This window comes from Tribolium castaneum, chromosome 5 (genome assembly GCF_031307605.1).
Source record: "Tribolium castaneum strain GA2 chromosome 5, icTriCast1.1, whole genome shotgun sequence".
In the NCBI taxonomy this organism is placed as follows: domain Eukaryota; kingdom Metazoa; phylum Arthropoda; class Insecta; order Coleoptera; family Tenebrionidae; genus Tribolium; species Tribolium castaneum.
In genome coordinates this window covers 14,458,479-14,472,137 of record NC_087398.1, presented here as the reverse complement: position 1 = coordinate 14,472,137, position 13,659 = coordinate 14,458,479, and the positions used below count along the sequence as shown (strand labels likewise).

At 29.2% G+C, this 13,659-nt stretch overlaps 1 protein-coding gene across 4 annotated transcripts in view; it reads left to right on the top strand.

Annotated features, from left to right (window-relative positions):
• dysc (dyschronic) overlaps positions 1-13,659 on the top strand; it is a 154,647-nt gene that overhangs the window by 80,751 nt on the left and 60,237 nt on the right. For all 4 annotated transcript variants that reach the window (XM_064356601.1, XM_064356602.1, XM_064356600.1 and 1 more), the window contains exons 6-10: positions 462-587; positions 4,107-4,279; positions 9,241-9,430; positions 9,479-9,613; positions 12,781-12,840. In XM_064356601.1, coding sequence (XP_064212671.1) covers positions 462-587; positions 4,107-4,279; positions 9,241-9,430; positions 9,479-9,613; positions 12,781-12,840 — 684 coding nt within the window. The remainder of the gene's footprint in view (positions 1-461; positions 588-4,106; positions 4,280-9,240; positions 9,431-9,478; positions 9,614-12,780; positions 12,841-13,659) is intronic.

Sequence of the window (13,659 nt, the reverse complement as noted above, 5' to 3'; positions counted from 1 at the left end):
AAACCGGTTTCTCTTTTGTAACCGGTTTAAAACCAGTTTTGTTATATTGATTAACAAAAGCTCATATTTGATAATAATTATAAACTGTGTTGTTAACATTATACTCGTAACTATTATTATTTACACAAACGTAATTTGATTTGAAAATAAAATGAAACAAGCCACTCGCTTCTGTACGTTCATTGTCTGTTATCTCCGAGTTTTATGACATGATGAGCGAAAAATTCTGCAAATGAAAATCCTTAATCCTTTCTATTTCCCTAATGTGGCAGATAATGCAGCGACTAGCTCTGCAATGGCTGGCCACATTAACTCCATTTAACACAGTTTGCCTGTACACAAGTAAATTAACTGGAAAATTGTCCGTAAGCACGACACATCAATTTCCATTGTAACTCGTCGACAGGGGGTTAAAACGCGAAAATTCGATAAAATTCATAAGACTTTTTTACATTTTTCAGGTGGACCTGTGCATCGAACCAGGCCAAAGTCTCGGCTTGATGATACGAGGCGGCGTTGAGTATAATCTTGGGATTTTTATCACCGGAGTTGATAAAGATTCAGTGGCAGACAGGGCCGGACTTATGGTAAGACACCACGGTCACAAATTGCGTTGATTACAGGAAGAAATTGTACAATATCTCCAAATAATACGAGGACCTAGTCTATGTATGAGTTTTAAATACTACTCGTAATTTCTTGATATTGTTTTTTATATTAGTGTAAATTATTTTTATTTAACAAAAAATTACTATTAACACGAAATATAAAATAAATTCTCGAATAAAGTACCTAGATATGTAATAAAAATGTAAATAAAGTAGAATAGAAATAGAAAATGGAAACCAATATTAATTAAACACAAACATATTACAAAATCTCGTACTTCACTGTTACGTATTTTTATTTTTCGACAATGCCGAATAACCAACATAGACTTTTATTACCTTAATGGTTGTTTTACAGGAAGCGAAAATAAAGTTTAATTCAGAATTAAATTAATTCTGTAATAAGTCAAAGCTATTTAAATTGCATTGACAAAAGTCACCTTTTTTTACTTGAATTCTTTTTAAAATACCTATCAGTGGATATTGAATACAGAAAAAGTTTTTTTAATTGTATTTATTTTTCTTAATTTAAACTATCTTTGTATTTTATACTAGCATCCTTGTAAACAATCTTTAGTGCAATTTTTTCAGTATAATTTTCATTGTCTGATCCAACATCTAATATAATATCTTCGGCAATAAAAAACTTTGCCCCATCTTTCCCAAAGTCTTTCTTTGTTGAATTAATTTTTAACAGTATTGCATATTCTCAAACGCGAAATCACTTGAATTCTCCACACTTGCTAAAAAGTATGGGTACAATTAAATATTAAAAAAGCTATTTATGAAAACTTATTGAAATTTGTTAAATACTTAAAAGTAGGTATTTAAATTCTACAGTCTCAAATGTTTATCAAATTTCTGTCCCTATTTGTTCTCGGGATACAATTATAAAAGGTTAACTTGTTTTTTTTAATGGTTAAGATTGTAAGGAGGAATCAAATTTAATATTTTTAAGAAGAGAGTTTCTTTCTGAGTTCTTGGATGTAACACTGCATACCTTATTTAAGAGAAAATATCGAACTAATAAAATTTTGTTAGGTTAGCTTTTTACTTTTACCAAAAATTAAGCAAAAGGTAATGATAATTGTTAAAATTTAATTGAAACTGAACACATTTTAATTCAAAAATAATAATGCATCCTTATTGGCGATGACCTGTATAAGAATGGATTTTAGAAATATACAAAAATATACAAGTAAAAAAGCAAAAAAAATTAATATGTACCTACACTTATTTATTGCAATAAATTTTAATTGCAACAGACAACGTAAATAAAATAAATACATAAACATTCAACAAATTCTCTCTTCGATTCTACTCTGCGTAGAACTACGTTTCCAAATTCTTCTTTAGTTTCACTTAGAATTTTTTAATTTATTTTTTAGCATTGTTTTTGTTTTCTTCTAGAGATGCTTCAATCTCTGATTTTTTCTAAATTTTTAGATCTTTGAGATCTGGACCCTTTTTTGGATTGTGTTAAAAACTCATCTTTAGATTCTTTTATAAATTCCTCTCCAGATGCTTCTTTATAATTATTATATTGTAGACTCTACTAAAAATTCTTTTATAAACACTTCTCCTATTTTTTTTTAATTTGATTCTGTGTCTTCAAAATTGTTCGATAGTTTTGTATACAATTTTTATAGATTATTTATTTAGGTGTTATCATTGTTTTTTTCTCTAGATTTTTCTGAAGATTTTTTTTAAAGCCGTTTTTAAACCTGATAGCTGGATTCTTTTTTAGATTATTATCATTTATTAATTTATAAACTCCTTCTATTTTCTCATTTAGTTTTCATTTTCTTAATAAATTTTCTATATGCTTCTTTATATATATATATTTTTTCTAGACTTTACTCAAAGTTATTTTGCTACACTTTCACATTATCTTTTATTTACTTACTTTTACATTTAGATTACATTCTCTAAATACTCTTTTAAATTCTACGTCTTATCAAACTTCAGATATGTTGACTCGTAGTATTGCTTCTATACTCTTCTCTCTTCAAATTTTAGATTTTAGTTTTTTGTTGGATTACATAATATCAGATACACATTATTATGTGACTTTGAAACTTAGTAAAAATTGCTTTGCTACTAATTAACTATCTAACAACATTGAATTTCTTCTCATAGAAATACTTTTTCAGAAATACTTATGTTAATTTTAACACGTAATAAAACTCATCAAATACAACAACTTTTCTTATAATATTTTGCAAAATTCTTATTTATAATTGTAATTTAATTTAATTAAGATATGTATTTCTGATAAACCCTTTATATTAAACAACATAAAATATGTTCTACTGAAAAATGCATTTACTGAGCTTTTTGCAAATCTTTGTATAATATTTTTTATATTTAAACTGAGTGCACGCTCTTCTATTTTTTAGAGAGAAAAAAAAATTATGTTATTTTGTCAAATATCTTTAAAACTATGAACATATAGGTAAATTTGGAATCCTTAGACAATTTTACGTTTAAAATTATAATGTTGACATGAATTTTCAGTTTTTATGGATCCTAATAATTTTTTATTGTTTATTGGTAAGGTGGTAAGTAAAAATTGTGACCAAATTGTTTTGTTTCCCGTTTTGTTCCCATTATTTGTACAATTTTGACTTGATTAATACAAAACTTTACTCAGAAATAAATAATTAATTAGTAAAAAGCGCTAGTAAATGTCGTTCTAGATCGACTGCTCTTTTTTGTATCCTTATTATTTTTAGTAGATTGGAAAAATTAAAATAAATTGAGCATACTTCGCCTAATATCTCCAAGACTACGAAACAAAAAAGTTGAGACAGATTTAGAATTCTCAGACAATATTAAGTCAAATATAAGATAATATTTTTTAATATAAATAACATTGTGATGTTTCTTTAGATTTACCTCATTTTAAGTGAGAAATAATTTGATTGCAAAATTTTTCTCCATATTTTTTTGCTTTTTTCGATTGTCAAGAACATTTTTGTGAATTAAAAATTGAACAAAAATCAGAATTAACATTTTTGACTTTAGTAAAATTGTATTTTTTTGTTTTTTTTTTCTCGATTTTGGTCTTGTATAAAAAATTCTGAGCAACAATAGTAAAAAAACTGTTTGTTTATATTTATGTAAGTACGTATTCTAACGTTACGTCTAATAAGAATAACAAATAATTCCAAGACTTATAAAATAATGTATAATTCCACCAACGTGTACGCCATAATTCCACAGCGGTTACCTTCGAGTCTGACAAAATCAGGACATTTGGTCACTTTAGGTTTAAGAGCCATAAAACGTGGAAGAAATGCTCTCCCGAATTAATCTCACCTAATGGAATTAACTTATCCCGATAAATGGGATCGCGACTGGAAAGTAATAAAAAGCCGTATCGATTTTTTCCAGTACCTGGTCATAAATTGCGCGGACATTTCAGTAATTTCTTCCTGTAATAAGCGTTTCTCGGAATGAATCGAAGGATACAGCAGCGATTTAATTAACTTTCAGGTCGGGGATCAAATTTTAGAAGTGAACGGACAATCTTTTATGGATGTGACACATGACGAAGCGGTGGCACAGCTCAAATATCACAAAAGGATGAGTCTTTTGGTGAGGGATGTCGGGAAGGTTCCGCACTCATGCACTGCCTACGATAGGGAATGGGATCTGTGCAGTCCAGGGTACGTGATATTTATTTTATTCTCCAAGTTTTGCTAAATGAAATCTACCACCAGTGCGGTGCTATTAAAATAAATACAACACAGTGTTTTTGCTCTTATTTTGCAGTGCTTTAACTGCAAAATAGTTGTTATTTGTGTTTCTGCAGTATTTACGCACTCGCTGCAGTATGTGTTTTGCATAATAACAATATCGGAAAAGATAATCGACATATAATGAATTGTGCGTGATAACTTCGACTTATTTGTCAATAGTATTTCTAATTTTATTAAGGTTTCGGTAAAAATGCACACGCAATCGTAACTTGATCAATTTTTTTGTGGCTTATGTTCGCAAATGTCAACCAGTGGGTTATTGTTATTAGTTATTACTAATTATTTTAACTCGATGGCGGATAATATTATTGAAAGAAACGTACGAATCGATATTTAAACATTATTTTGTCATGTTACTTAATGTTATTCTTATACAGGGTGAGTCATTGATATGGGCATGCTCGATTACTCCCGCACTGTTAAAGATAAAATAAATTAAATGGCACTGCAAATGGAAAGTTAAAGTGTACGTTCTAAAATTATTTTGCCCTATACAGGCTGTTTCATTTTTACAGTGCAGCCTTTAAATGGCACCCGCTGTATATTTGTACATATTTAAATTTGCATTCTTTTATGCTTTATAAATCAGTTTAGTTTTTGCAATTTTCTTTAACCGTTTAGAAATTATTTAATTTTTTCTACAATTTAGTGCGTCTGCAGGCACATTATTAAAAAATTGCAGTGCCTTTGGTTCCTGGGATATCAAGTTGCGACTTTGTCCTTAGGTAAACAAATGTCCGAGGTAACTTTTGGTAACAAGACCATACATTTGTATTGAAGCATCACCTTGCTGTGATATATTCATTTTGGTAAATTTTGAAGGACCATAACTTGATTTTTTTAAATAACACTCCCTGTATTTTATTATTAATTATTAATTATTCAGCGTCTCATTTTACATCTTTTTTACCTCTTTAGTTTTTTTCCAAAAGTTGATAGTTAAGGAGAAAATTCGGTTTTTCTGAAAAGTGCACACAAAATCTCTTGGATACTAATGTAGCGTGCTATGAAAAACTATACATTTTGACATGCTAATGGCATTTATTCGGAAATAAAATTAACTAGACGCCCTCTGGTGATGACTTTTGAACTATGTCGAAAACAGTAACGAAATTTTCGTAATTCCACAATTAATTGACACCTAATAATTTGTTTAACAATTTTGCGTGTACAGTGTTAATTGCTTACATTGGAGAGAATCACTTTAAAAGTACTTGGTGGTAAATACTAGCTCTGACTTTGGTTCTGCGGTTTTTCGTGGTATTAAAGTGTTTGTTGTTGGGATTTGAAAGTGGATAAAAAGTGAAAAAGATTTAAATTTTTATTACAAAGTGTTATCAAACAGTTGTCTAATTAAAGACTATAGTAATGGATCACAGCGAACACAAAGTTGGGCTCAAGAAACCAATAAATTAGTGAAGTTTGTGAATTTTAGGTTAGAATTTTACCACTGATAAAATCATGAAATATTTCGATAAATCAACAAAACTACAATTAAGATTAACAACTGCTAATATACTTAAGCGTAAATTATGCCAAAAGGTAGGTTTTTCAATGTCTGTAATAATTTTCCAATAAAGAAAGTGAACCAAAAAGTCATTCGTTATTCGTGTTTTCCTCGTCATCTCTCATTTGTCAACATAAGTTTCTTGCATCAAAGATGCAATAATCATTCCGCATAGGCAATGTAATAATTGTGAAGCTTCAAAAATCGTACAACACTCAAAATATCCGAATAAACATTTTCCTGCCATTTATGGTTACTGTTTTCGACCTAGCTCTGTGGCGCCCCCAACGGTAACTTTACTTCCGAGTTTTGATTTTATTGAGAAAATAAATTTTTCGCCTAAAATGCATACCTAGAAATCTCACCTAGACATAAATTTTAATTAAATTTTGACAAGGAATTATTAAATAAAAATGACAGAAATTTACAATAGAGAAATAAGGAAATAAAAAACCGAGGTATAACAAATCAACAGTGGTAATGATAACATATTACTTGCAGTTACAAAACTGTTTGAAATGACGGCATTCTTAAGCAATAAAGTAATACATTCGCTCCACTTTCATAAAAACCATTGTGGTTCAAATATTGTACTCTTGGCACTAACTTTTATATGAGTTGTCATGGTAATAGCTTATTCATTTGCACCACAATGGTTTTTATCAAAGTGAACCGAAAGTATATTGGTCAATTCTTTTTAAAAATTTACCGCTTCTAATGTGCCATGGTCAATTCTACAAAAAGTTTTTTAAATTCTTTCTTGCATATTTTCTCTAGTAGTGCCGTCGTTTTTTTAATTTTTATGTAATGATTTCATTTCAAGATTAAAGTTTATATCTCGATGAGATGTGTAAGCAATTTGCATCAAAAATTCATTTTTACAACAAAATCAAAACGTCACGTACAAAAAACACCAGTCTGATGTTGTTATGTCAGAATATATTGTTTTATATGACACAAGGGATTTTATTTGCATTTTTCAGAAAAACCGAGTCATTTCCGAAACTATCAACTTTTGGAAAAAAATTACACAGGTGAAAAAAATGTAAAATGAGATGCTGAATAATAGTCAGTAATAAAATACAGAGGGTGCTGTTTGAAAAAATTTGAAAAAAAAAAACAAATGTGCGGACGAATATAACTTTGTGTTGGCCGTCCGCACATTTGTGGATATTACATATTGTGGATAAATAACCAACAAAATATCTGTCCCTTCATATAGTCCATATACTTACTAATTAGATCAATATTATACTGGTAATTTTCTACTTAACATATACCAGGAATTTTTGCTGTAGTGGTTATTTTTTCAATGAAAGTTTTATTTTAATTTGATGTCTGTGGAACAAAACCACCATGGTCGATCAAAACGGACAGTCTAAGTACGATAAATTTAACAGAAAATTCAAAAGAAACATCAAAAATTGGTTTTTCGAATATCATACAAATTAGAAAATTATTTTCCAGAACTCTCAAACGTGTTGACAATGTCCAATTTCTATTCAAGTTTTATGGATCTCCTGAAAATTGCCTGACAAAATATTTTCGAAAAGTTAGGTCAATTAACTACTTATTGTCACTCTCTTTTGGCATGGTAACGTGTTTTGTTTTCGCACTCTTCCGCAAATAAACCTTTGCGATTGGCTACTTTCAAATGGTAACTAAACGCAGAGTTAGAAATTTTTGTAAAAGAATTTTAGCTTCGGAATTGTCTAAACTTCATGCATCTTTTCGGTGGGGCGCGAAATCTGGGAGACGCTGTATACCTAATTAGTAATTACCTATACCGGGAGCTACAACCTTCAAAACCAAAGTTGTGTCCCTCTGAAAATAAAAATTGACCTGTCTCAGGTTTTTTTAATATTTTTTTTATTTTTAGAGTGGCTCGTTTTTAAAAAATCACCCTGTATAAAACATAGAGAATGACTATAAGCAAACGTGAATTTTTTAAGAGTGTAGTTCAAAGTGAAAGTGAGCTTAGATCTGCAGGCAAACCAAAGCCATTCATTTAATGTTCTGAACGACTCAGAATGCGTAAAACCGAAAAACTAAAACAAAATTGCACTCTTGAAGGCCTCATGTTTGCTTCGAAAATAAATGTGAGGAAAGAATGCAAGAAATAATAACTGAAATATTATACTTTATTTTAAAAAACCCAAAGTCAACAAAGGTTGATAGAAAAATCTGTAATGCTTTTTCTCAAGAGTTCAACAATGCGTTGCTATTAATGTGGGATGACTCCTAAAGTTATGAATAATTTGAATTTGGTGAAGAAAAAAGCATCAATAAAAAGTAATACTCCTTCGGGAGTTTGGGATCTCATAATAAAATTTTTTAATGAAGTTATTCGTTATAATTTGCTTATACGTCTGATCCACCTACTACAACCTTTTTGAGAAATGGTTCTGTGACAAAATTATGAAAGGATACGATGCCAGAAACTGTGAACCTTTTATTTAGGTCAAAGTAATAGAAACAGACTACGAAAATGAAAAGGTGGTTGTAATGGATGATTTTGGGAAACTAATTCATAAAGGGAAACATCTCTGTCTTTGATGCCATTATTACGATTAACAAAAAGTCTTATTATCAATATCAAGGAATATCAGTTGACAGTACTTGACTATAACTTATGAGGTAGGAGAAACTTTTAATCGAAACCTTCAAGCCTGTGTGTTCGACAAAAGTAACATTTTTTTTATAGATATCACTTTGCAGTTTTGTAGATTTTTTTTACTCCGATTACGATGGAGTTTTGTGCTAACTGCAATAGGTTTATCGTAATCTGGCTTGGAAGGAAACTGCAAAAGTTGAGATTTCAGTACTTTTAACGCGTTTTTGTAAGAAAAGTAAAGCTATTAAGACAAAAATATAAAAAAATCAGAATATATTGAAAGGTAAAAAATCGAAGCGGTAAAGTCACTGACAATTTAATTTTATGTACAAAAAGAACTTTACTCTAAACGCTTTCGCGATCTAATTTTCTGCGGTTAAAATATATTATTTGATCTAATATTTATTTATTTATTTATTATAAAATGAATTTAGAATTAAAAGAAAAAATCATCTTTGTTGTTGTAATAAATTACTGTTTCTAGTTTCAGTACGATATTAAATACAAGTTTAACGGAAATTCCAATTTAATATCAGTGACTAGATTTGGCGCAATAATTACTGTTCAACAAGAAAAAGAATTATTTCCTCTAGTCGCGCAAAACAATTTCAGTCTCATTTAAAGTTATTGAATATTTCTAAAACTCGGTCTTTTTCGTTAAAGTGCTGAAAGTTTCAGGCAGTTGCATCATTACCTCAAATTGCGTCAAGTCGTTCAAGTGCATGTTTAATAGTCCTCATTTTGTAGGAGCAAAGCAGCGCAAACAACGAGAAAATGGGCGGCGGCCCTTCAGATGGTGGAGGAAAAGGCGCGATGTCTTCTCTCGCGTCCGGAATTCACAACCCTTTGCTATTACACGGATGAGTACGCGTCCAGACATATGACCATAGATGCCTTCGTACAAGTCATGACTGAACTTCTCAACACTCCCGAAAAGGTGGGTAATTTACACAGTTATTAAGCCAATATTGATGAAGAATTTTAGTATACTCTTATGACCGAACTAAGGGAGATAGTAGCCATCGAAGATCGCGTAAGATTCGACGAATTAGTGTACAGAAGGGATGTCGAAACTTCTAGAATAAGAGATCCTAGAGAGCACGATTACAGACACTCGCGGGTGAGTTGGTTCTAATTAAAATTTCCTTCAAAGAGCGTCACTTCTTATCATTTCTGCATAACCATTAAAATAGTCGAGTGCCTTTGCACCAGGGCCGGACGCGCACCACTAGCAAATTCATTGTGGCAATTTTGAAAAATAAAACACAAAACTCCCCAACAATTTTTAGAAATTTATCTTCCAATACTTAAAGAGATAATTTTTTATTGCTCGTAACTGTACTTAAGTCAAACACTGTCCTGTAACTACGAAGAGTTTTTTAATATTCACTAGATATTTCTTTTTGTTCATTTAGTTTTTTGTAAGAATGGTTGGTTTGTTACAAAAGTAAAGATATAAAAGAATTTTGATGTGCAAATATTTATTCAAAAAAATAATAAGAAAGTGCATTTAGGCACCAATTACAAGTACCTAGGGTTGGGCGCGTAAACAACACAATGTAAAATATTGTTTACTTATCAACAAAACCTGTAAAGAACGTAATCATTATAAACAATGTGAGCATTTGTTTTATTTTTTAGAAGATTTATTTATTAATTCAACAATAACATAACAATTCCAAAGAATAGCATGATTTAAAATTATTAAAACAAAATAAAATTCTATGAAAAAAATTACGAAAACAAACTTCTTTCAAATCTTTTCTAAACAGTAAGATAAATCTTTACAAGTTCTTTTATTTTCTCCCTCCAGTCGCTCTGTGTGACAATCTACGATTATATCACTATTCTTTTTATATATTTTAGAACTTTTATAAAAGCCTAATCATTTTTTTAGGATTTCAATAGCGTTAAACAACTAAATTTAGATTTAAACAAAAAGGTTCCGTGTAAGATCAGAAACTGTTAATTGACCAAAAAATTTGACTGCTGTAACAAAGCACCTCTTTTCTTCCGAGTTTCTGTCAAGAAATGTTCAGAAAACCACGGCACATTTTTGGGTAAACATTACTCTCGTTATAAACTTTTGTATCGGCAAGTTTTAATTCATTGTATTTAACAGAATCTGTTGCTTGATAATTTTGTAGGTCCAGAATTAAACAGATTTAGTTATATTTTTCAAAGATTTGTTCTATTTTGCTCTCACCTTTATTTTTATTAATACACAAATAAGCTTACAAAAATTAAGCAAAAGCAACTGGTTATTTTTTAATTCTTATTACCTAGGTGTACCTAATATCAACTTTAAGCTTATTTCTAATAAGTCACAAGTAACACAAAATGTATTGTCAATTTTCAAAATAAGTGATACACGTAATTTTCTCTACAATAAGTTTTTGATGTAATAAACGGCCTTTTTCGTTTAAATTTTTGCACGTAGAAGCTTGCTTTTACAAACAGTATTAAAATTTAACTGTAGCTTGTTTTTGCTGTTTCTGTTTCAAACATTCTAAATCTAATAATTATGATAAGAGTCCTGTAAAACCCAAATGTGTATGTCATATTAGAAATTTGTGAACTAAAAACATTCAAATAGTCATATTAGAAATTTGTGAACTAAAAACATTCAAATAGACCAAAGACAAATTAAGAGCTGATAATATTAGGTACAAAAATTACAAGTAGTACAAGTGTAATTAAAAACTTAATCAAAAATTGTTCTAAATAAAACGGAAAACCTAAACTAACTCTAAAACATTATTATTATTATTAATTAATCGAAAAGGAACAAATTTCAAGGTCTGAAAATCTTAAATAGACTTAAACTAAAAAAAAGCTTTCATCGGATATTCGAGAATTTGTAAAAAATGTAAATTTTAAATTTTTAATTAGTAAGATAAATGTTTCTAATTATTCCAGATTTTAAAGTGTATACTTTTTTCCCAGATTTGAGTGACTATTTATTATGTTTCAGGATTTTCAATTTCTTGTGTTTGGGTGTTTTATTAAGATTTTTTTTCTTATAACATTAACAAAAACAATGTGTATTTTGTAATGATCTAAAATTTTAGGATTTTAGGACTTAAAATGCCTGATGTTCTATAACTTAATCCTTGAACATAAAATCAAATACAATGAAATCGAAAACCTAATGGATCGTAATGAAAACCTAAGAATTCTTGGTCACTCCTAAAAACCGAATATACTTAAAATGTGAAAAACTTCCAAAATAAGTGAAAAATCACTTAAATCTAAAGAAATCTCATTGTTAAAAACTAAAAAGCCGTAAATGTCGTCAGAATTTTAATTGAAACTTAATTGGAATTATAAACTTATAACCTTAAAAAATTGAATAACTCTATAAAATTAAAACATAGAAACATAAAAATAAACTCGAAATCTGTAAAATCAGAACTTAAAATAAAATTTCTTCTTTTTATAGTGATTTCGATGTGATTTCAGTTTTTCAGTGGGAATTGTTCCCTGTTTACAAATTTTTTAGTTTGCGTTTTTCGTTTTCTCTCATTTCAACTTGATTTCTTCTTTAACAAAATTGGATAAAATATAAAATAAAATGTCATTTCTAAGATTGCGAAAGTTTCGTTAATTATAATGTACCTGTAAATAAAACAGAAATAAAAAATTTTCAAAATATGTAGGTACCTGAAAAAAGTGCATCCAAACCTCAATCTTTACTTATATTTGTGAAATCAAACAAACGTTGTACGATGGGAAGAATTTTGATAAATGTTTATTTTTTTGACAATTTTTACAATACAATGTAATAATTATTAACAAATTACAATTTGTTGCTCCCTTCTTTCTCAGAAAGACACTGAACTTAAAAAACTTAAAAAGTCGTTTTAAAACATTTTTTCAAAAATTCATCGTTTTTATTGTTATAATTAAATAATCTGATTTCTGATTTGAATGCAAATTTGAGGGGCCTTGTGATTAGAATGGCCTTCATTTTTTAGCTTTATTCAATCTCAAACTTTTAACTTCTTTTTATTAATTAATTAATAAATTATCGTATTACTTGAAAATATCAAGTGATCGTTTACAGAAAGTCAATTAAATTAAGATTCAATTCTGCATTAGACTAATTCGAATTAAGTTGCCATTTAAAATGTATTGACAAATGTCAAGTTAATCTCGAATTAAAATTTAATTGCAATTAATATGTTCTGTAAACCGGTTCTTTATTTATTTTATAACTGTGATAAAAAACCCAGTCCGGCCCTGCTTCGCACTATCAAAAGTTTAACTCAGAGTTGTATTTTACAGAGAAAAGGAATACCCATCCCGGATCCCAACCAACCGGCAAACTTTTCAACTTATCACGAGGTAAGCTCTTTCACTTCATAATTTTTGTTGCCGATGCGGAATTACAAGATAGAAATATGTGGTGCTTGATGCTGAAAATTAAAACGGACTAAGTTAGCACATATGCATACCTCACCAAACTAATAAAAAATCGTATGAGAGTGGTAGGAAATACTCCAAGCACTTGTTCGATTTATATCCTGCAACAACAAATTCTTACACCAATAATATCACGTTATTTTTATTTTCTCCGATAAAAACTGTTTTAAATTACGAGTGTGTTATCAAAGGCCTATCTAGCGCGCTATTTTTCCTCGAGATTTATGATAAATGGATGACTCTTCTTTCAGACAATAACATAAAAATTAATCTCGCGGTTATTTTGTTCTCAGTCAGGAAGTTTCATCAACTACATTCGTCTGCAAAATTATGGTGAATTTAATACGCGATTCTGAACCAATTCAAAATGCGGTTTTTGTGGACGAATGTATGTATATTATTAGAATTTTTTCCAGTTTTGCATGTTTAACAGTTTTTAGATTTTTGAACCAATTTAGTTTAGTGGAGTTATTAGTAGTCGTAGTTTTGTTTTAATGAAAGTAACATTAACCTAATTGTGACTCTTTGAAGTACTCCTCGTTTTTTATGAGTCTATGGGAACACTCTTTCTCATCAAATAAATTACAGTAATTAGCACCAATTAGTTATCGACAATAAAACGAGTCGTATCTCGTGTAAAGTTTTAAGTGGGTTTCATTTTAGCATCAATAATAATAATTAACGAACTTATTGGTATTTTTTACATGTCATTAATAAGTCGTGTTGTGGATTTTTCACGTT